Consider the following 22,204-nt stretch of genomic DNA (forward strand, 5'->3'; position numbering starts at 1 on the left):
TGAAGGCTTTTCGGGGAGTTTTTAGGACATCCTGATAATAATGAATTACAGTAGTCCAGCCTGGAAGTAATAAATGCATGAACTAGTTTTTCAGCATCACTCTGAGACAGGATATTTCTAATTTTAGAGATGTTGTGCAAGTGGAAAAAAACTGCAATAATAAAAACTCATTTGTGGGCAATGTTTCAATCAGCTCTCTGTTAGCAGCATTGGCAATTCAAAAAAAGTCTTCAAAATGTGTTTTGTTTTTTTTGTTTTATCTTTTAACCCCCCAAAAAGTTTAAAAACACAAAGTTCAAAATATAATTAGCAGGCCCGTAAAAGAGGTTAACTAAATGTAACTCTACAAAAAGTAATTTCCAGAAACTTAATCACACAACTTCAGTCACAAACTGACCTAAACACAGCAGGTAGCTTTTATAATGGTTTGGCCAAACCATTTACACACAATAGGGAGAAACATAAACAAACACCAATACTAACTAAGCACAGAATAAGTAAACCTAAAACACCCCCGTTTCTCACAAGCACTTGGTTGGTCCTGCTGAACAGGTGTTTTTAAAGTCCTCAGCTCTTGGCAGCACCTTTGGCCCAGACAGAAAACAGCCACCTCCCCAAACCAGGTAACTCAAAGAAAGAGAAACATAATTACTATTAAAGAAAACATTTTTTTGAAAAACCACATAATGCTATTATGTGCGCGCTTCATAATATCAGTGTTAGGTTTAAGTGAAGACATTCATGAATTATATCACTAAAATAACTGCAAACCAATATAATGATGTGAATGAAGGGACTGATTTTACCCATGTGTGGCTGATGGCATCAGAATAGACATAACATAATTTTTTTTCACCCAGCCAAAAGAATATATATGTTCAAAGCACCATATCAGCCTCATGTTAGACAGAGGCTGTCAATTCAGCGCTGTAAAGTGGCCAATCACAATGAAGCACTTGATTATAAGTTGTAGATTCAAGCTGCTCTTCATATTTTTGGCCACCAGATGTCACCAAACACAACGGTGTGTGAAAAGCTTTGAGTAACGAACAGTTTTTCAATATAACCTTCAATGCTTCAGATAGCTTCATTTGCCCGTCACTGTTGAAACCACAGAGTCAACCTTGACGCCCATATTAGACTTGTATTGCTCCAGTAGGGGGCGTACTTCTTCAGTCAGGAACTTTGCCACCTGGAGGAGCAGGAAGAAAAAAATACATTCTACACCATTAGTTTCTTAACAGTCGTCACCGTCGCCAAGGGGGGCAGCAGGCACAGCTGCAGTAATAGGGGAGCTGCAGCTTGGATGAAGACTCCTGTCTCCAATCATCTGTGGCCAGACTGAAGGAAAATAAGGCTGTTCATGCTGTACCTGCTGTGGAGCACACCCAATAAAGGTCTTGGGGTCCAGCAAAGCATCCAGCTGCCCTAGAATGGGTCCAAAGTAGGGGTCTCGCTGGATTCTGGCCAGTAGGTCATTGTCTCCACCTTCCTGTTTAACCACAGCTGCTGCCTCTTGGGACAGAACGCGGATCTTCTAGTGGCACTCCTGAAGGAGACACAGGAAAAAAACAGAAACATTAAGGTGGAGCTGACTTTAACAGCCATGTTGTTAGGTCTCCAAGTCAAGTCTGGTTTTTGGTAATCAGCTTCTTCAGGGAGATCCTCCTGCACAGGAGCAAGGCAGGGAAGAGAAAAGAGAAACCATCAGTAATCACAAGTAACAGCTTTTTACTCAACTTTTTATTTCTTGTGGTCTACCCCAAAGTCATCGAGAGACATCCGCCACGAGCTGCCCTTCATGGCCACAGAGAACAATATTATGGTGATGAACAAGTCAAAAAATACATAATAGATTAAAAAAAAAATGGGTTCCTGGCGAATTATGTAGTGAAGTGTGAGATAAAGCAACTTGACTTCATCTATTTAACCCTTTAAGACCTACCATAGAACCAAGTCCGCCAGAGCTTATATTATATTTTTACATGCTGTAGTGCCATTTTTGGGAGCATTTCAAGTTGATATACATCAATACAACCATTATAGCCCAAATTTTAATAATATTTATGCATTAAGTGGATAGTAATTACATAAATTGCAAAAAGGTGCAATAAACGACAAAAGAATAATTTGTTTTTTTAACATATATTTCTAGTTAGAGAAATTTAAGAGGCTTATCCCTCAAAACTGTAAATACAAAAAAGTTGCACAAAATAGTTTCCCACCACAGGAAATTTATTTTAAGTGTCTTCATAGTTTTATTTTTGAAATACACCAATTTTTATATACTGCAGGAAAAACGAAAATAAATATTATAATGCAAATTTGCAAAAGAACAGCATGTGGATCAAAATAAACTATTTCCAGCAGTACAATATAAGTCCTAAGCATCCCAGGAACGACACACAAAGTCATAAAGTCAAACATAAAAACATAATTATAGGCTCATAAGGCCGTGATGGTTAAAAAAAAAAAAAAAACCCCACTACATTTCCGCAAAATGACGTCACTTCCGGTTTCGGGCAGGTCATGGCGGACATGCGATAGTTCGCACTGATGGACGTAGGAAGTGTTACTCAAAGGAGTTTGCAAAGAAAAGCATCTGGACTTCTTTAAGTTGCTTGAAGACGTTTCACCTCTCATATGAGAAGCTTCTTCAGTTCTAAGGTCAAATGGCCGAGAGTCCCAGATTTAAACCCAGTGGGAGTATCCCCCCAAGGAGGGACAAAGGACCCCCTGGTGATCCTCTAATCACATGCGCCAAGGTGTGAAAGCTGATTCTATAATCCAGTTTTGAGTTCCCTCCCCAAACGCCTTAACGCCCACTCACATCCTGGGCCATCTGACCTCAGGAATTCACATAACAAGGTGGGGCCAGGTTTCACAGTGTTTTTGTATTTTCCTACTCAGTTGTATATAGTATTTGTATTTCTATGTTATTCTATTGTACATAGTATTTTATTTTATTGCATTCCAGTGTTTTCTCATTTCTGCTACATAACTTTGCACTTTTGCTGTAACAAAACAAATTTCCCACCTGTGGGACTAATAAAGGCCATCTTATCTTACCCGAAACCCTGGCTGATTAGGTCCCACACCCGCTTTCACACCTTGGCTCATGTGATTAGAGGATCACCAGGGGGTCCTTTGTCCCTCTTTGGGGGGGATACTCCCACTGGGTTTAAATCTGGGACTCTCGGCCATTTGACCTTAGAACTGAAGAAGCTTCTCGTATGAGAGGTGAAACGTCTTCAAGCAACTTGAAGAAGTCCAGACGCTTTTCTTTGCAAACTCCTTTGACTACGATGACCTGGATGACTGAGAACCTTCACAGACATAGGAAGTGTTACAAACAGCTGATCGGATCGGCAAAGCGCGTTTCTGGAATATTATGTTTTTGTTGCTGCAAGCGCTTTCGATGCAGTTTTTGCAAAGCTATATGTGGAAGGAAACCGACCTAGGACAAGCTGATGGCATAAGATGTACAACTCCTCCGGTTTCATATGCAAAAAAAAAAAAAAAAAAAAAAAAAAAAAATTGCGCTAGCTTACATGGTTGCAGTGCTACCGGGATTTAAAAATAGTTATGCAAAATGGAGGGTGCCCGCTCCAACCGGCTTTAAAGGGTTAAAGGACTTTGAGTCAGTGTTATGCTAGATTTGGACACATAAGGATACAGCTGATGAATGTTTGCTTCCCGTCTATAAAAGAGGGCATAGCTTTAATAAATTCACCCCACACAGTTTTAGCAGTCATGTTTTATTCATTTCAAGTAAACAATAATACTCAGTCAATGACAAATGAAACACTGATGAACCAGTGAATTAATGAGGATAGCACCCTGTTTGTAACGCTCTCGCTTCATCGCATCTGTTATAACTTCACTCTCCACCGTGGCTGGTTGACCAACAACAGTACAAGCGAGAGCGGCCCACACACTGGTTGTACCACACACTTTGTGCGCTGCCTCCATCTGACAACAGAGCTCACTCCAGGCACACAGACGGTCAGTCCCTAGAGTGGAGTGGACTGCAAACTCTGCTCGACCATAAAACCAGCTTAAGACATCATTGATGTTTTAAAGCACGAGCTCAACCTTGACATCCATATTGGCCTTATACGGCTCCAGTAGGGGGCGTACTTCTTCAGCCAGGAATGTTTTCACCTGAAGAAGAGGAGCAGGAACAAGAAAAGAAACCGTCATCAAGGGGGGCAACAGACACAGCTGCAGTAATAGGGGAGCTGCGGCTTGGCTGAAAACATTCATCTGTTGTCAGACTGAAGAAAAATAAGGCTGTTCATGCTGTACCTGCTGTGGAGCACGCCCAATAAAGGTCTTGGGGTCCAGCAAAGCATCCAGCTGCCCTAGAATGGGTGCAAAGTAGGGGTCTCGCTGGATTCTGGCCAGCAGGTCATTGTCTCCACCTTCCTGTTTAACCACAGCTGCTGCCTCTTGGGACAGAACACGGATCTTCTCGTGGCATTCCTGAAGGAGACACAGGAAAAAACAGAGAAACATTAAGGTGGAGCTGACTTTAACAGCCATGTTGTTAGGTCTCCAAGTCAAGTCTGGTTTTGGGTAATCAGCTTCTTCATTTAAATGGTCAAAACACTGGTTACTAGTCAGGAAGATGATCTCATTTCAGTCATCTGAATTTCTGGTTACCACTGGTATTTTCTGCCCAGTAAACCATCTCTCCTGATTAAGCAAAAATGCATTCATCCAGTTATGTTCAAAACTATTATTATTGTGTCCATTCTGACTCAGAGGAGAATTCCTCACAGGGTATTTTCTCCTACCTGTCTGTTGCCTCCTGCCTTCACTATCGCCATAATAATGTTCTCTGTGGCCATGAAGGGCAGCTCGTGGCGGATGTGTCTCTCGATGACTTTGGGGTAGACCACAAGACCCTCTGTGATGTTCTGCAGCGTGCTGAGGATGATGTCTGCTGTCAGGAAGGACTCGGGCAGGGAGATCCTCCTGCACAGGAGCAAGGCAGGGAAGAGAGGAAAGAAACCATCAGTAATCACAAGTAACAGCTTTTTACTCAACCACTGAATCCTGAGTAACAATGTGCAATACATTGTAGGATGTGTAGTTCTTTACATTTCTCTGCCCAGGCAGAGAAATGTTGCTTTTACACTTTGCGACTCATTTAATTTCTCTGATTTATCCATTTGTGGTGAGTGAAATACAGTTTCAAGCACGTTTAAGAACCACATCTGAAGTTCAAGCACTTTTCAAACCTTGAAAAGACAATATTAAAATGCAAGCATTTTCAAGGATTTCAAGCACCCGTACGAACCCTGTAATTGGGAATCATTGTTCACTACTATTTATTGTACGCGTCTACACTGATGTAATATCTACTTCACAGAGGAGAACTGCATCATACCAAATTCACAGCTGTGTAAGTGTGTCTGTGTTGGCTGACCTGTTGGCGCTGTCATCCAGTGTCCTCTCCAGCCACTGCACTGAGGCAGTCTGCAGGGGGTCGGCCATCAACGCAATCAGATGTCGGGCCAAGCTACAGCAGCGTTCTGCACGCATGGGGTTCCTCTTGTAGGGCATAGCACTGGAACCTGGAAGAGGAGCAGGCAAAGCTTTAGGCTGAGGCACAGTTTAACAGGTAAAAAGTGCTTTTGAATGAGCCAACGTACCAATCTGCTCCTTCTCAAAAGGTTCCTCAATCTCTTTTAGGTTGGCCAGCAGGCGGATGTCTGTGCAGATCTACAGCACATAACAGCATAAAGTTTAGACTCTGTTAGATCAGCTTTTGAAAATCCTGAGCTCAAGACCCAAGTTTCTTTAACCACCACTAAATGGAGACATTTCTTCACCTTGTGCACAGAAGCTCCCAAACTAGCGAGGGTGGACAGGCCGTCTATGTCCACTTTACGACTGTACGTCTGCCCAGTCACCAGGTAGGCTCTGGATAAGAATGGAACAAATTAGTTATAGCCCGTGTTTCAAACTGTTCCTGCTTGGACCATGTTATAAAAACATGTCAGTTAATATTGGAGACAGGAGTTTGATACTTACTTCTTAAAGCCAGCCATCTCGGTCACCATCTTGTCAAGCTCTTCCACCTGGTGGCACAAAAGGAAAACTGACATTAAAAAGTCATCACAATACGGTGCTGTGGGACTTGAGAAATCACCCACATGGTTCTTATGGTTGTTTATACCTTGTCACGGTCCCCCTGAAAGAGCTGCAGGAAGCTGGCCTGGGTGCCTGTGGTCCCCTTGACTCCACGGAAACGAAGATCATCGCGGGCTCGCTCCAGGTTCCTCACATCCATCACCAAATCCTGCAGCCACAGACACGCTCGCTTCCCCACTGTGGTCAACTGGGCAGGCCTGTACAGAGAGGAGGAGAGGGGCACAGTGTGTTTGACATCAAAGTTAGACAGCTCCATCAGTCTGATGAAGGCCTATGAAAACACTGCAGCTGCAGTCGGACTCACTGGAAGTGTGTAAAGCCAAGCGTGGGGAGGTCAGCGTATTCCTCTGCAAAGTTTGCCAGCCGGTCGATGACTCTGGCCAGCTGCAGCAAAAACAAGCCTTTAATGATGCAAATCAGGGTGTCCAACTTATTTTACATCGTGGGCTACAAACAGCCAACTTTGATCTTTAGCTCCCAGAAGCAGTGAAGATGCATAATAAATGTGACCAATATGATGCATAGCCTGTCCTGTAATCTTTAAATATAATTTTCATGAATTCAATTCAATGAAAATGTTTTGTTCTTTTAATGGACTCACTGTAAAAACAAAAACTAGCTGACAAGCTTGTTTGATATTAATTTGCACTGTTTTCATAGAATTTCTGGACAAACAGGTGAGTCTCACCTTGGGCAAGAGGATGTTGAAGCCATCACACAATGCAATGAGATCCTGAAGAACAGAAACTACAAACATGAGAAGCTTTAAAGAGTCAAAACTCATCACTGCTGGGTTTATTTGTGCAATAGTCATACTTACAGTATTGTCTCCCACATAGCATGACGTAGCTCCGAGGTGGATGATGGGAGCAGCTGTGGGGCAGCAGTGTGCAAAGGTGTGGACGTGCGCCATGACATCGTGCCTCAGCTTTCGCTCTTCTTCAGCCGCCATGGCAAAGTCAATGTCCTCTGCATGGCTCTCCATCTCTGCAATCTGAGCATCAGTGATGGGCAGACCCAGAGCCTGAGGAGGAGAACATTGAACACAGAGACATGATGACAAACAGGAAGAGTTTCTACAAGCAACTTATGAAGTTTAGAGATGGCAAAACAAAAGTGCTTGTAGTTACAGAATGAATTTTGAACCATTTCCTGCAGGGTTTCATTCATTTTCAGAGTTTACTTATAAGCAATGTTCCCTCTAATTTTTTTCATGTGTCTGAGCGAACACAAACTCTCAGCGATCCCTTGGACCACTGTGAGCGACATCAGACGTGTGCACTGTGGTCACGCCAGCGTCGAATCCATCCAAGTTACACGGTTTATTAAAACAATAAAATTACAGCATTTACATTTATGTTAGACTACGTTTAATTAACTGCTTTAGCCCACTTACAATGAAAAGTTTTTAAAAACAATCTTGTTCATGACCTGTGTAGTATGTTAACACTATCGGAAGTAAAAATAACTTGAACTCCAATTTTGAAAACACAACTTTGTTTTCTTTTAAAAAAAATAAAACTGACTTGTATTATGAGTCTGTGAGAGAGTCCTGTAACTCTGTCTGCCAAATACAGTATATAATGACCACCGTTGGGCAATTAATTATATATACACGCTTCTTCAAAAAAAAGTTACTGAGTTTTGCAAACCAAGTTTTTTGCTGCTGTTTATCTAAAAATGCAGCCAAGGCGGGGGGGTTTTTAAACAAACATTTCAAAACATTTACAGATCAATCAGCTGTTCTGCATCAAATCTGATGCCACACAAATTATTTGTGCCACTCCAAAAAATAATTTTTCCACTATGAGATAAATGAGAACAGCCTAATACCTGCAGGCCTGACAACAGGAGATGTATCACTCCTGTAACACCTGTAACATTCAGCAGCCGCCTCATTGTTCTGACACACAACAAAACCATTGACTACACTACACACTAACTACACAAGATTTGCGCTAAACGTTGCAAATCTCTCACATCTCAAAACACCGCCGTCACTCCTAAAACTTCCTCCCGTGTCTTAACTAAATGCCATGTTTTGATTGGTCGACATGGTACATTTTTCGACCAATGGGAAAGGGCGAGGTGTTTTGGTTTCGTCTTTGCTCACAGGCGGAGTTCTTTTGAGCGTTTTCCTTATAAAACGCCGTTTTTACCGTTTCTTCCCGCAATAAATACAAACAACGATCGTATTAAGGAAGAAAACCAAACATTGCATATTTTTTTATCATAACTCCGGTTTTACGTGGCCCATCAGCACAATTTAAAAACTGGTATAAAGTCCACACATTTTCCGTCAATTGTTCCGTCTGTCCTGCTCACATCTCCAATGGTTGTACACGTTGTCATTAACGTGGCTTCACTCCACATCAGCCACGCCGCTTTGCTAGCTAAAAGACCGGTGTCGGCACATATTTACTTTAATTTCAATTCAGGTTAGATTTTTTTTTGGTGTGCAACGCAGATTTTCTCTGCGCAGAGACCGTGCCAACAGTACGCAATTGCGCACGTGCGCAGCTTACAGGGAACATTACTTATAAGCTGCTTCCTACTTACTTCCTACTTTTTATGTGGAGCTTTTTGACTCTTGATAATACAGTTCTTTACTTTTAAGATATTCATTTATCAACAGTTACAAATGCAAATATGTTTTAAATAAATACATATTTTATTATAAATACACATATTTGCAGTATTGGCAGCATTAGCAAACACCCTGCTGTTTATTAGTCATTAGTCTGTCAGCATGTCTTTTCTCCAGTTTTGATCATCATGTGCTGTCCTCGTGAGGAGGCACAGGCACTCAATATTCTGATTAGACTGGACTATATTCTGCTGGGACACCGTAGTCACGTGATTCCTACAGCACTACAGAAAGGTTCCAGACAATCAAGTACCTCTCTCCAGTCAAAGGGGTCATAGGTCAGAGTGGTCAAATAAAACCTCAGTAGAGAAGATGCCACAAACACAACAGCATTGAGCCAGAGTTACTGTTACTAATTTTCCCACTTGAAGAGCTTTTTGTTCATCACAGTAACATTCGCTGTCGAGACAGCAGCAGCTGTTCAAATAATTCAGAACATGTACGCATGCGTGTCGAAGCTCACGTGGCTCTGCGATGGAAAACAAACTGCAGATTTTCTATTTTAGAATCTCATAATAATGGTGACGGGTATTTTTGAAAACGGAGATTTGCCGTTTTTGTTTTAAAAAAAATAATCCCGTCCACACGTAAACGCAAAAATGAAGGAAAACGCTGCTGGGAACATGCCAAAGCAACAGTTGGCGATATATTCCTAACCGTGTAGAAATGTTGGCCAATCAGAAGTCTAGAAGCCTCGGTGGGAAATAGTAAACAAAAATGGGGCATAGAAGCAGAACCGAGTCGTATGTGTGGAGGGACAGTAACTGTGTGTATATGTAAGCATTTAAACGCTGCAGAGAGTACAATTAACAGTATTGTAGAAATTCATTTCACCGAAACAACAACGTGGCGCACTCAATGCAAAAATGCAAAAACCGAGTTTTCGAAAATATCCACCCTGGCCGGCGTTTTTAGAAATCTCCGTTTTCAGTGACCGAAAACGCCGTTTACGTGTGGACAAAAGGTGCAAACGCATAGAAAAATCTGCGTTTTCTAAAAAATACCCGGGTACGTGTGGACGTAGCCAAATGTTCATTTAAAATATGACCTATGACACTGATTACTGTATGGTAGCAGTCTGCTCAGTCAGCACCGGGCAGCATCCACACGACTCGTAAGACCTTATAACTATGTTTAGAGCAGGAAACTAGGGCTCTGTTATGGTCGCGGACTTCTGTCATAAGCTTGTATCAGCAGATCATTATATCAAACCTTCTCCGCTTTGGCGAGGAAAATCCACAGCTTCCTCCAGGTGATGAACTTCTTTTTGTCGCTGAAGTTGTAGCTCATTTCTTTGCTGGCGTATCTGGACACCAGAGGTGAGCGATACTTATTCATCTCTTCGGCTCCGGCCATGGTTGCTAGAAAGGTGAACGGGGCAGCGCCAGGATCTTAAGTAGTGATGCGCGGATCGATCTGAAATATCGATTCCTCGACAGCCGTATTTCGAACATGACTATGAAAGGCGGAAGAGCAAGTAGTTCCTTTGAATTTAGACAATCCGAATGTTATAGTTTCTTTCCACTGTGTTCCTGTTAATGATAAACTACAAATTTACTCTAAATTACTAAAATATCAATATTTTAATGTGAGAATCGATTCTAGAACATAAATGATTGGTATCGCAGGAATCGATATTTTAGGATCGATCTGCACATCACTAGTGCGCACTCACAACAATGGTAAATCTAGTGTTAAGGGTAAGATCTCATATTTGTTTAAATTCAGATTGAACCCTGAAGCTTTTGAGAAAGTTTCAATAATCTGCAGAATTTTGGGGATTTCATTCAGGTTATTTAGAAAAATGGTTGTATCGTCGGCTAACTGGCTGATAGAGAGCTCTTTACCCAGGATAGATATCTTACCAAACTCAGTATCAGTATGGAAAGCATTTCTGTTGCTGCGATAATACTGGAATACTGTTAAAGGTAAAGATTTCTTTAGATACTAATTGAGGGTCAGTGCATAGCCGACTATCAATTTGTAGACTATTTATGGCGTTTCTCTCTTGTCTTATCTTTTCTAATGTACAAAAATATGCTGTACTTTTTTCGCCATCCTCGATCCACTTGGTTCGGGATCTCAGATATGCTCCTTTAGCCTTTTTAGTATAAATATCATCTAAAGAAGACTGTAGAATACTTCTACGTTGTTTGTCATTATCATTAAAAAAGGGTTTCCAGCAGATGTGATTAAGTTCTCTGATAACTTCAGTTTCTTTTTGCTTGTTCTGATGAGCTATTATTTTACTGTGTTTAATTGAGATTTGACGCGCTTTAAACTTAAAGAATTCCCACTTTTCTGTGTAAGAACTTATGTTTTCATTAGTTGAAATAAGTTCTAGTTGTCGAAGTATTTCGTTACTAAAATTTTCATTGGTAAGCAGGGATGAGTTAAACTTCCAGTAACCTTTATTATGAGAGTTTTTCATTTGAGGAGTGACACTGAAATGTATCACACAGTGGTCGGTTAAAGGCGCAGCTGAGACACCCACATCTACATTATTCTGCATTAAACTGTCTGAGATTAGCCAGAAATCGATACGCGATTTAGCCGAACAATCAGGCTTGAACCACGAAAAGGACTGAACAAGTGGGTTTGCTAATCTCCAAGGATCTATTAGGTTGAGATTTAGACAGAAGTTGTGTAAAAATGAATTTATATGATGGGAATGGAATTTAGAGGGTGATCTATCAAGCCATTCGTCATAAACCACATTGGAATCTCCACCTAATATAAGATTGTTTGTGGAGTATTTGTGAGATAGTTCTTTTAGGTGACTGGTAATCTCAGTTAATAAAAGTTTGTTCTGAGCTACATTGTTGTAACCATAAACATTACATAAGATCAAAAAGCTATTATCCACTTTGAGTACACAAATTAGCCAATGGCCCAGACTGTCTTTCCTATGAGTTTCAATTTTTTTACAAAAGTTTTTAAATAGTAAGGCTACCCCAGCTGATTTGTTAGTACCGTGACAAAAAATTATTCTTTCCCCCCACTGACTAGACCAAAAATTTTCATCTGCCTCCACAGAGTGTGTTTCTTGTAGCAGTATACAGTTCGCATTTACATTTTTACAGAACAAAAATATAGATTTTCTTTTAACACTGTCTCTTAAGCCCCTAGTATTTAAAGACACACAGTTAACATTGGAACTAAGGAATGACATAAAAAGGAAGTGAGAAAGCAAAAAAGAGGTTGACTGTTGTTGACTGTTGTTGTGGAAGTTTTCGATTAAATAAAGCCTGCAGACGAGCGGTGAGCAGTAGCTAACATTCTTTAATCAAAACTGTGGAGTTGTCTGCTTCCCCCAACTTCCTTACTAGACCCCCACCATTTGTCTTACTGTATGAGTGTGAGACATGTTAAAATCCAGTGGCACCAAGGTATCATACAATAAAATAATGTGATTAATACATAAGTAAAAGAAATTCCTTTACAATCCCACCCTTTGATTCTTAAATCAAGAATCACATTAATACCAGAATTTCTTTCCTGACATTCTGTATATCACATCAACATTATTGTACACTTAAAGGAGTTTCACACTGTGTATCCTCACTTCACTTTTCTCCCACCACCCTTTGTTCATCTTTAATCAGCCCCACAATCTAAGCTCTCACATGCAAATGGCAACAACAATGACACAGAGATAAAGGCCTTCTCCAGAGTGTCAAAGTACTTTGCATGGCAAAGTGAAACAGCATTAGGTGGTCATTCCCAGTCATGGTCATGGCTCCTGGTGTCTGTGCCGTTTACAGAGTCATAATTCCAGCGCTGATCTCCCTCTGTGCTGTCACCTTTGGAGCTTGGCATGCTCTCTCCATCCCTCGATTTCTGTTCCAACGCGGCTGTAAATTAGGAGCAGAGCAAGTCGTACACTCCTGTAGCCTTCCTCAACATCAATGTAGAAACTCTTTCATTTTATTTTAAGATTTTGCTGTTCAAAATCTCCTCGTGACAATCTTTTGGAAGCCCAGTGGTGCAGCCCACTGTCGTTTGTCAGTTGTCCTGGAGATGGTCCCTGCTTCTCACTGGTCCTCTTGAAGCGCTCTCTCCCAGTCATGGTCTGCATCTGCGCCTCAGTCTTTTCTTCCATATCCCTCATGTCACGGTCTCTGCAATTTAAAAATGAAAGCTCCCCCGGAAAACCCTCTTTTACCATATGTTAACTTAACACACTTAGATATGCACAATAAAGTTGCGCATTGTCTCTTAAAACTTCCAGGACCTCTCCCCTGGAGTAGCTTCACTCCAGGCCCTGTTGTAAGAAAAAAACATTAGCCAGTGGTGTGTCCTGCTGTAGATCATGTGATTAGGTCCCACGATTAACCCTTTGCTGTGGAAAAAGTGATGTAGATGTTAGCGCAGCGCATCTGTATGCACACTTTCTCACAGTGACATTTGCATTGTAAACAATACAAGGTCATGAATAACACACTGCTGGTAAATTCACAGACACAGAAAGTGGCAATTAAAAGGTTAAGTCAGCACGGCCCAAAAGCCCATGCAACCTGTTGCTGTCACCTTTCTGCTCCTGTAAAAAGAAACATACATACATACATACATCCACCCTTTTGTCACTCTGGGTGGAGGTGCAATCTTGCATACTGGTGTCAAGTCAGTCAAGCTTTTGTCAGTCCAGTCAGTCCCCATTTTTTATTTGCTGACAGCAGAACCTCTCGTGATGCAATAAGTTTCTACTGCCAGCAATGACGCCATTTCAAAAAAAGAAAAAAAAATTAGACTGGATTACATCGCTGAATCCTTTTTGACAGGGACTTGTTTTCTGATTGTCCCAAATAAGTGGCTTTCTCCCGAGTCCATTTTAATTTTGGAGAAACTCACTTGCGATTGTTCAACATGTTGTGTAGCTCTTTCGATTCCGATCTTCTAGGCCTGCTTGAAAAAGAGAAAATTGCCAAACAGAAAATCTCAGTGCACTGTTAAAAATCAAAAAATATGAAGGCCTCTTTTTAGAAGTTGTCTAAGCATACTCTCTTAGAATGATAGATCAACCAAAGGAAAATGCATCAGTAAATCTCCAAAACGTTCATCCACCAGTCACACACCTCACACAACAGCAATATTAATAAGAGAGGTCTATTAACACATAGTGAGTGAGAAAGGTGACTGAAAAGGAAAAACTCAATGCATCATGGGAATCCGCCAGCAGCCTACGTCTATTGCAGCATAACTAAGGGACGATTCAAGGTCACTTGGTCCAGCCCTAAGTATCTGCTTTAGAAAAAAGGAAAGTTTTAAGCCTAATCTTAAAAGTAGATATAGTGTCTGTCTCCTGAATCCAAACTGGAAGCTGGTTCCACAGAAGAGGGGCCTGAAAACTGAAGGCTCTCCCTCCCATTCTACTTTAAATACTCTAGGGACAGCAAGTAAGCCTGCAGTGCGAGAGTGAAGTGCTCTAATAGGGTGATATGGTACTACAAGGTCATTGAGATAAGATGGGGCCTGATTATTTAAGACCTTGTATGTGAGGAGCAGGATTTTGAATTCAATTCTGGATTTAACAGGAAGCCAATGAAGGGAAGCCAATACAGGGGAAATATGCTCTCTTTCTAGTCCCTGTCAGTACTCTTGCTGCAGCATTTTGGACCTCTCTCCTGTCAAGTGGAACAAGTGGAAAAAAACTGCAATAATAAAAACTCATTAGTGGGCAATGTTTCAATCAGCTCTGTGTTAGCAGCATTGACAATTCAAAAAAAGTCTTCAAAATGTGTTTTTTATTTTTTTTTTTTTATTTTATGTTAACCCCCAAAAAGTTTAAAAAGACAAAGTTCAAAATATAATTAGCAGGCCTGTAAAAGAGGTTAACTAAATGTAACTCTACAAAAAGTAATTTCCAGAAACTTAATCACACAACTTCAGTCACAAACTGACCTAAACACAAAGACGCAGGAGGGTAGCTTTTATAGTGGTTTGGCCAAACCATTTACACACAATAGGGGGAAACATAAACAAACACCAATACTAACTGAGCACAGAATAACGTAAGTAAACCTAAAACACCCCCATTTCTCACAAGCACTTGGTTGGTCCTGCTGAACAGGTGTTTTTAAAGTCCTCAGCCCTTGGCAGTACCTTTTGCCTAGACAGAAAAGAGCCACCTCTCCAAACCAGGTAACTCAAACTAACTACCCAGGATTCAGTGGTTGAGTAAAAAGCTGTTACTTGTCGTTACTGATGGTTTCTTTCCTCTCTTCCCTGCCTTGCTCCTGTGCAGGAGGATCTCCCTGCCCGAGTCCTTTCTGCAAGCAGACATCATCCTCAGCACGCTGCAGAACATCACAGAGGGTCTTGTGGTCTACCCCAAAGTCATCGAGAGACACATCCGCCACGAGCTGCCCTTCATGGCCACAGAGAACAATATTATGGTGATGAACAAGTCAATAAAATACATATGTTACGGCCCTGGCAGGGCCTCCTCCTGAAGGTGCCTGTGTGGGCGTGTCCTACAATCTCTCAGTAATTAAGGGATTTAAGCCCAGGGACAGGTGAGCTCTGGGCCAGAGTGCCATGTCAATGGTTACAGCTGGTTACAGCTAGTGAGCTGGGTGTTTGCTGTTTGCAGCTAGTGAGCTGGGTGTTTGCTGTTTGCAGCTAGTGAGCTGGGTGTTTGCTGTTTGCAGCTAGTGAGCTGGTCTCTCCTTTTGGCTTACGTTTTTGCTTATTGACCAACGCTTGAGTTCTGTTTGTTTCCTTAAATGGTGATAGCGGCTTGTCCGTCTCTTTTAGTTGAATATTCATAGAAACTTTAATGAAACTCTTTAATGTAACCATTTTTGCCTCCTTGACTCCTTTTTCTGACCCGGACACTTTGTTACTTCCCCCTCGACGCCTAGACCCCTCAGGGGAACGTAACAAGTGGGGGCTCGTCCGAGATATTTGAAAAGGGAGTTTCAAATTGGTGGCATTTGGTTTTTGATTATCTTGCTTTGTCACCTTTAGAGAGCCACAACTTCCCAGTTAAGTTAGGTGAGTGTCCAGCTGAGCTTTTTAAGTTCTTCCTTCGGGCACTCTTTTGTTATTTTGCCTTTCTTATTTTTGGAGTAATCCTGGGTGGGGATAAGTTCCCTGTTGGGGGTAGGCAATTCAGGGCTCCAGTCGCTGAAGCTTTGCCTTTCAAGTCGCCTCGAGCCCAGCACGCTCCAGAAGATAGGTAGGTATAGTTTGGTGTGCTTAGAAAACTGGGTAAGTTGTATTTGTTAATGTGTGTGCAGCAAAAGGTAAGTTGGTCAAGAAGAGTAAGTTGTTCAGTCACCATTAATTGTTGGCTAGCCTGTGAGAGACTTGGCACAGGTGTGTGATGGTTTTCTTCAGGCTGAAATGGTGTTCAAGTTGAATCAGCTGGAGCTGACGAGTGCTGGGCCTACATCTGTTGGTGAACAGGTGTCCAGAAGCTCATTTGTAAGCAATAACATCCACCTGGTTCCAGTTTTCTGTGAATCCAGTGTTGAGAGCTGCTTCGGTGTGTTTGAAAGCATAGCAACTGCATTACAGTGACCTCAAGACGTGTGGGGGGGGGGGTGATGTCGCTGTGTAAATTCACGGGTAAGGCTCAGGAAGCTTGTTCTGGTCTGTCTAGGCAGGACGGCCTAGTTTATGAAAACATTAAAAGTGCCGTCCTCCAAGCCTATGAACTTGTACCTGAGGCCTATAGGCAGCATTTTCAAGGTTTGGAGTTTGCAAAAGTCAGAGGGAATTCATGACGACATTGGTCAAATGTGAAGCGTAGTTTGCTGCTTCTTTTGCTGCTGGCTCGGTGAATTTTGGTTGGAGAGAGACGAAACCTGCAGCTCAGAATCGGCGCAAAAAGAAGTAAACACAGAGCGGACCCGAAGCATCAGAATCGCTAAGCTCCGACAGCGTGTCCGTGTTCGGGCCATCGGGTGAGAAAGCCGAGAAAGACAAAGATGATTCTGATGCGTTGGGTCCGCTCTGTGTTTACGTCTTTGTGTGGAATCAGTGTACCTGCTCTCATTTGCTGTTTGGTGGTTGTTGAAATAGTTTTGTGAGCTTTAATCTGAGAAACTGGCGTTTCTGGCAAAACAGTTATATTTAAAAGTCAATTCAGGATTTAATGAATCGATATCGCTTTATTCAAGCTACTCGCCTCTCTATCCACCTGCACTTTCAACTGGACCACGGCCAATCAGAGAGGTCCCGCCCCTGACTATCTCTGATTGGTTTAGTGCATAATGTGCGTCTGTTGTTGACCACACGGAGAGTTGCAGAGATTTTTTTTTTTTTTGTGTTACCCGAACAGTGCGACCAAATATCTTTTTTTTTTTTTTTTTTTTTTTTTTTGTTGTTGTTGTCGCACCATTGACAAATTTGGTTGCATTTGCGACCAAATTGGTCGCAAAAGTTTTAAGCCTAATCTTAAAAGTAGAGATAGTGTCTGTCTCCCGAATCCAAACTGGAAGCTGGTTCCACAGAAGAGGGGCCTGAAAACTGAAGGCTCTCCCTCCCATTCTACTTTAAATACTCTAGGAACAACAAGTAGGCCTGCAGTGCGAGAGTGAAGTGCTCTAATAGGGTGATATGGCACTACAAGGTCATTGAGATAAGATGGGGCCTGATTATTTAAGACCTTGTATGTGAGGAGCAGGATTTTGAATTCAATTCTGGATTTAACAGGAAGCCAATACAGGGGAAATATGCTCTCTCTTTCTAGTCCCTGTCAGGACTCTTGCTGCAGCATTTTGGACCTCTCTCCTGTCAAGTGGAACAAGTGGAAAAAAACTGCAATAATAAAAACTCATTAGTGGGCAATGTTTCAATCAGCTCTGTGTTAGCAGCATTGACAATTCAAAAAAAGTCTTCAAAATGTGTTTTTTATTTTTTTTTTTTATTTTATGTTAACCCCCAAAAAGTTTAAAAAGACAAAGTTCAAAATATAATTAGCAGGCCTGTAAAAGAGGTTAACTAAATGTAACTCTACAAAAAGTAATTTCCAGAAACTTAATCACACAACTTCAGTCACAAACTGACCTAAACACAAAGACGCAGGAGGGTAGCTTTTATAGTGGTTTGGCCAAACCATTTACACACAATAGGGGGAAATATGCTCTCTCTTTCTAGTCCCTGTCAGTACTCTTGCTGCAGCATTTTGGACCTCTCTCCTGTCAAAGGGGTCATAGGTCAGACAGGTTAAAAAATAAAATAAAAAAAAAACCTCAGTAGAGAAGATGCCACAAACACAACAGCATTTAGCCAGAGTTACTGTTACTAATTTTCCCACTTGAAGAGCTTTTCGCTCATCACAGTAACATTCGCTGTCGAGAGAGCAGCAGCTGTTCAAATGATGAACATGTACTCATGCGTGTCAAAGCTCACGTGGCTCTGCGATGGAAAATACAAACTGCAGATTTTCAATTGTAGAATCTCATAATAATGCTGACAAATGTTCATTTAAAATATGACCTATGACTTCCAGACAAAGACACTGATTACTGTATGGTAGCAGTCTGCTCAGTCAGCACCGGGTAGCATCCACACGACTCTTAAGACCTTATAACTATGTTTAGAGCAGGAAACTTGATAGGGCTCTGTAAAGGTCGCAGACTTCTTTCATTAGCTTGTATCAATGGGTCGTTATATCAAACCTTCTCAGCTTTGGCGAGGAAAATCCACAGCTTCCTCCAAGTGATGAACTTCTTTTTGTCGCTGAAGTTGTAGCTCATTTCTTTGCTGGCATATCTGGACACCAGAGGTGAGCGATACTTATTCATCTCTTCGGCTCCGGCCATGGTTGCTAGAAACGTGAACACTGTGGGGGTACGGACCGGGCAGCGCCAGGGTCTTAAGTAGTGATGTGTGGATCGATCTGAAATATCGATTCCTCCGATACCAATCATTTATGTTCTAGAATCGATTCTCACATTAAAATATCAATATTTTAGTAATTTAGAGTAAATTTGTAGTTTATCATTAACAGGAACACAGTGGAAAGAAACTATAACAGTCGGATTGTCTACATTCAAAGGAACTACTTCCTCTTCCACCTTTCATAGTCATGTGCAAAATACAGCCGTATAAATGTCTCGCAGCCCCTTGGCGTGCGCACTCACAACAATGGCTGAGCGTAATTGGAGTCATGTGCAGACTTTTACCTCCACAAACAGCTGAGACGTGGTTTGCGATACATGTGGCAAAAAAGTGCTCCAAGAGTGAGGTGTTGTGGCCATACTAGGGAGACATTCAAAAGGGCTGTTGGAGGGGGGTAAATACTAGTGATGGGTAGATGAGGCCTCGTGAAGCGTTTCAGCACATTCCCCAAACTGTATCGATACTGTGTCGACACAGTGTTGCTGTTTTGCTCCATACTGACACCTGCTGGACCATAAATATCATTGCAGGCAACTTACTTGAGACTCACAACAGACACTGATTCAATGACCTCGTCATACTTGTACGCTGTAAGGTACTGTACTTTCCATGGAATCATTTTATATCTTTTACATTTCAAATATTGTAGACATCTATAAAATATATTGTGAATGAAAATTAAAATGAAAGTATTGTGAATGTAATATTACCCATTTGACTCAGAGTTTATTATAAAATTCTATTCAGAAAAATAAATTTATCCAATGTTTTTGCATTCAGTCTATTGCGTTTTTAGTTTTTTTTTTTTTTTTTTTTTTTTTTTAAACACCATTTCCCCAGCTTTGGAAAACTCACAGGCACAGATGAAGCTGGGGTACACAAACTGTAAAGCCAGGTGGAAAAAGTTCTGAGGTCTTCCTATTCCCCCAGTAGGCTAGTTAAAGGATTCTTTGATCTTGGAATGTTTCTCTCCGACACTCTCCACAATACTAAGGGGTTGGCAGTCCCTTATAATAAAATTCAGGACTGCCTGGTCCAGAACAGTCTTCCTAGATGCTTGATTTCAAAATAATAAAACGCATATTAATAAAAAAAAAAATGATGATAAAGCTGTTCAGTGTCAATATAGGCCGACCTGTGTTCATTCTCGGTGTTTGTTTTTTGTAAAATGAAATAAATAATTTACACTTCAACTCACATTGCTGTTTTTCCTGTTCTGATAGATTACACTGAAACAAAGAAAGACAAACTATTACCTTATTTGCAGTTAAAAGATCAATATGATCCCACACAGCAGAAACATTTCTTTTTCTTTCGGGCTCCATTTTGTTATGGAGAGATGTGTTTTGTTTTAATCTTTGCGAGAGTAATTTCGTGGTTTTTTTTTTTTTGTTTGTTTGTTTTTTTTGTTTTTTGTTTTTTGTGGCGACTCATTCCGTTGACAGATGCGGATGCGGTACTTTTTAAACGCAGTTTGGCGCGTTGGCAATGAGCGATACAGCAGCTGTGTCGATCACGTGACTTTTTCTTAAAGCGACGCACGCACCGATACAGGCTTCGCTAGGTGAGCTTGATACATGCGTCGGTGCATCAGTGTTGCAGGACCCATCACTAGTAAATACATTTTACAGGGTTTATTTATCGGATAAAATACGTTAAATGTCACCGTTATTATTGGCCGGCCCGGAAACAGCGGGGGTGTCCAAATTCAGAGGCTGCTTCCACCTGAGGACCCGGCCTTCGCGGTCTACAGAAAGCCGGGTAGTACGTCACAGGCTCCCTCGGTGGAGTGAAACTCTGCTGTCTGCTCCTTGCTATCTAAAATATAACCGGGCACTGACGTAAACTCTCAACCGTCTCACACTTCTGTTTAATCATTTTCTGTCTGACGTTTATTCAGCTGTGTGAAAACCCGGAGGAACCCTCCCGAGGGATTAATAAAGTTAAATTTAATTTAATCTAATCTAATAACTTTAATCTCAGCCAAACCGATTTACTCACGAACAAATAAAACACTGAAAAGGAGAAATATACTTGTCTACATGTGCTATTCTACATGCTTTTAAACCATTTAAAATTACAATTCATAGTTTTATATGTGAATTATATAATGCTAAATTACTATTAAACAAATGACTAAGTATTTTAGACTTTAGTTTACTTCAGCCATATTCCATATAAATCAGGTATCATACAAAAATAAAAATAGCTTCAAATACAGTCATGACAATAAAAGAATATGACTTTAAGAACTTAAGAACATTACTTCAGTTATAGTACACCAACACCTCTTATACATTAGCACTAAGGGAACACTGAATGACCTGGTGGTTTTTGTCCATAAAACTACTCATCTAAGATTACCACAAAATTATTATGTGCTTGATGTGCCTCACCTTTGGCCCTGGCTCTTCCCCTCTGACTGCACTAGGACATATTGCCACTTGATAAAATAACACATTGATTCGTGCCATATAAAAAGTGAGACTTGTCAATTCAGATTCTTTGTCAAATGTACACTAATGAATCAATTTACATCAGCAGCCTAACAATTGTCATGATGATAAATACTAGTTAATCTATAGCACCAAATCATCAGTCAGTCACCTGTGACCTCGCCTCTTCACCTGTGTCCGAGCTACAACACTGCAGCTGCAGTCGGACTCACTGGAAGTGTGTAAAGCCAAGCGTGGGGAGGTCAGCGTATTCCTCTGCAAAGTTTGCCAGCCGGTCGATGACTCTGGCCAGCTGCAGGAAAAACAAGCCTTTAATGATGCAAATCAGGGTGTCCAACTTATTTTACATCGTGGGCTACAAACAGCCAACTTTGATCTTTAGCTCCCAGAAGCAGTGAAGATGCATAATAAATGTGACCAATATGTTGCATAGCCTGTCCTGTAATCTTTAAATATAATTTTTCATGAATTCAATTCAATGAAAATGTCCTGTTAGTTTTTTTTAATGGACTCACTGTAAAAACAAAAAACTACCTGACAAGCTTGTTTGATATTAATTTGCACTGTTTTCATAGAATTTCTGGACAAACAGGTGAGTCTCACCTTGGGCAAGAGGATGTTGAAGCCATCACGCAATGCAATGAGATCCTGAAGAACAGAAACGACAAACATGAGAAGCTTTGAAGAGTCAAAACTCATCACTGCTGGGTTTATTTGTGCAATAGTCATACTTACAGTATTGTCTCCCACATAGCATGACGTAGCTCCGAGGTGGATGATGGGAGCAGCTGTGGGGCAGCAGTGTGCAAAGGTGTGGACGTGCGCCATGACATCGTGCCTCAGCTTTCGCTCTTCTTCAGCCGCCATGGCAAAGTCAATGTCCTCTGCATGGCTCTCCATCTCTGCAATCTGAGCATCAGTGATGGGCAGACCCAGAGCCTGAGGAGGAGAACATTGAACACAGAGACATGATGACAAACAGGAAGAGTTTCTACAAGCAACTTGTGAAGTTTAGAGATGGCAAAACAAAAGTGCTTGTAGTTACAGAATGAATTCTGAACCATTTCCTGCAGGGTTTCATTCATTT

General features: G+C 41.2%; 1 protein-coding gene and 1 long non-coding RNA gene across 4 annotated transcripts; one reads left to right on the forward strand and one right to left on the reverse strand.

Annotated features, from left to right (window-relative positions):
- Positions 1–3,742: 3,742 nt before the first annotated feature.
- Positions 3,743–22,084, reverse strand: LOC116327825 (adenylosuccinate lyase-like). Of its 3 annotated transcripts, none has more exons than XM_039611740.1 (12): positions 18,439–18,597; positions 6,983–7,186; positions 6,851–6,895; positions 6,467–6,546; positions 6,188–6,359; positions 6,043–6,089; positions 5,841–5,931; positions 5,661–5,730; positions 5,435–5,582; positions 4,800–4,980; positions 4,309–4,485; positions 3,743–4,164 (listed from the first exon to the last, which is right to left on the reverse strand). In XM_039611740.1, exons 1-12 carry the CDS (start codon positions 18,580–18,582, stop codon positions 4,078–4,080), a joined length of 1,446 nt encoding a protein of 481 aa, XP_039467674.1. In that variant the 5' UTR covers positions 18,583–18,597; the 3' UTR covers positions 3,743–4,077. The 3 variants fall into 3 exon arrangements, with proteins under 3 accessions (XP_039467674.1, XP_039467676.1, XP_039467675.1); XM_039611741.1 differs by lacking the exon at positions 18,439–18,597 and adding an exon at positions 10,022–10,171 and having other exon boundaries at positions 4,078–4,164; XM_039611742.1 differs by lacking the exons at positions 6,467–6,546; positions 6,851–6,895; positions 6,983–7,186; positions 18,439–18,597 and adding exons at positions 21,330–21,409; positions 21,721–21,765; positions 21,853–22,084.
- On the forward strand, positions 14,439–21,752 carry LOC120440094. Its single transcript, XR_005612961.1, has 3 exons — positions 14,439–14,950; positions 15,054–15,204; positions 21,693–21,752. It is a non-coding gene; the product is annotated as an uncharacterized LOC120440094 (long non-coding RNA).
- Positions 22,085–22,204: the final 120 nt, after the last annotated feature.

The sequence above is a fragment of the Oreochromis aureus genome, linkage group 4, assembly GCF_013358895.1.
Source record: "Oreochromis aureus strain Israel breed Guangdong linkage group 4, ZZ_aureus, whole genome shotgun sequence".
Lineage (NCBI taxonomy): Eukaryota > Metazoa > Chordata > Actinopteri > Cichliformes > Cichlidae > Oreochromis > Oreochromis aureus.

Coding starts and splice junctions, on each gene's coding strand:
- LOC116327825 (XM_039611740.1), bottom strand. CDS start 18,582: ATGGCCGGAGCCGAAGAGATGAATAAGTATCGCTCACCTCTGGTGTCC. Junction 5,932..6,042: donor GAGATGGCTGGCTTTAAGAA/GTAAGTATCAAA, acceptor ATTCTTATCCAG/AGCCTACCTGGTGACTGGGC. Junction 4,165..4,308: donor TTGGGCGTGCTCCACAGCAG/GTACAGCATGAA, acceptor CCTCTTCTTCAG/GTGAAAACATTCCTGGCTGA.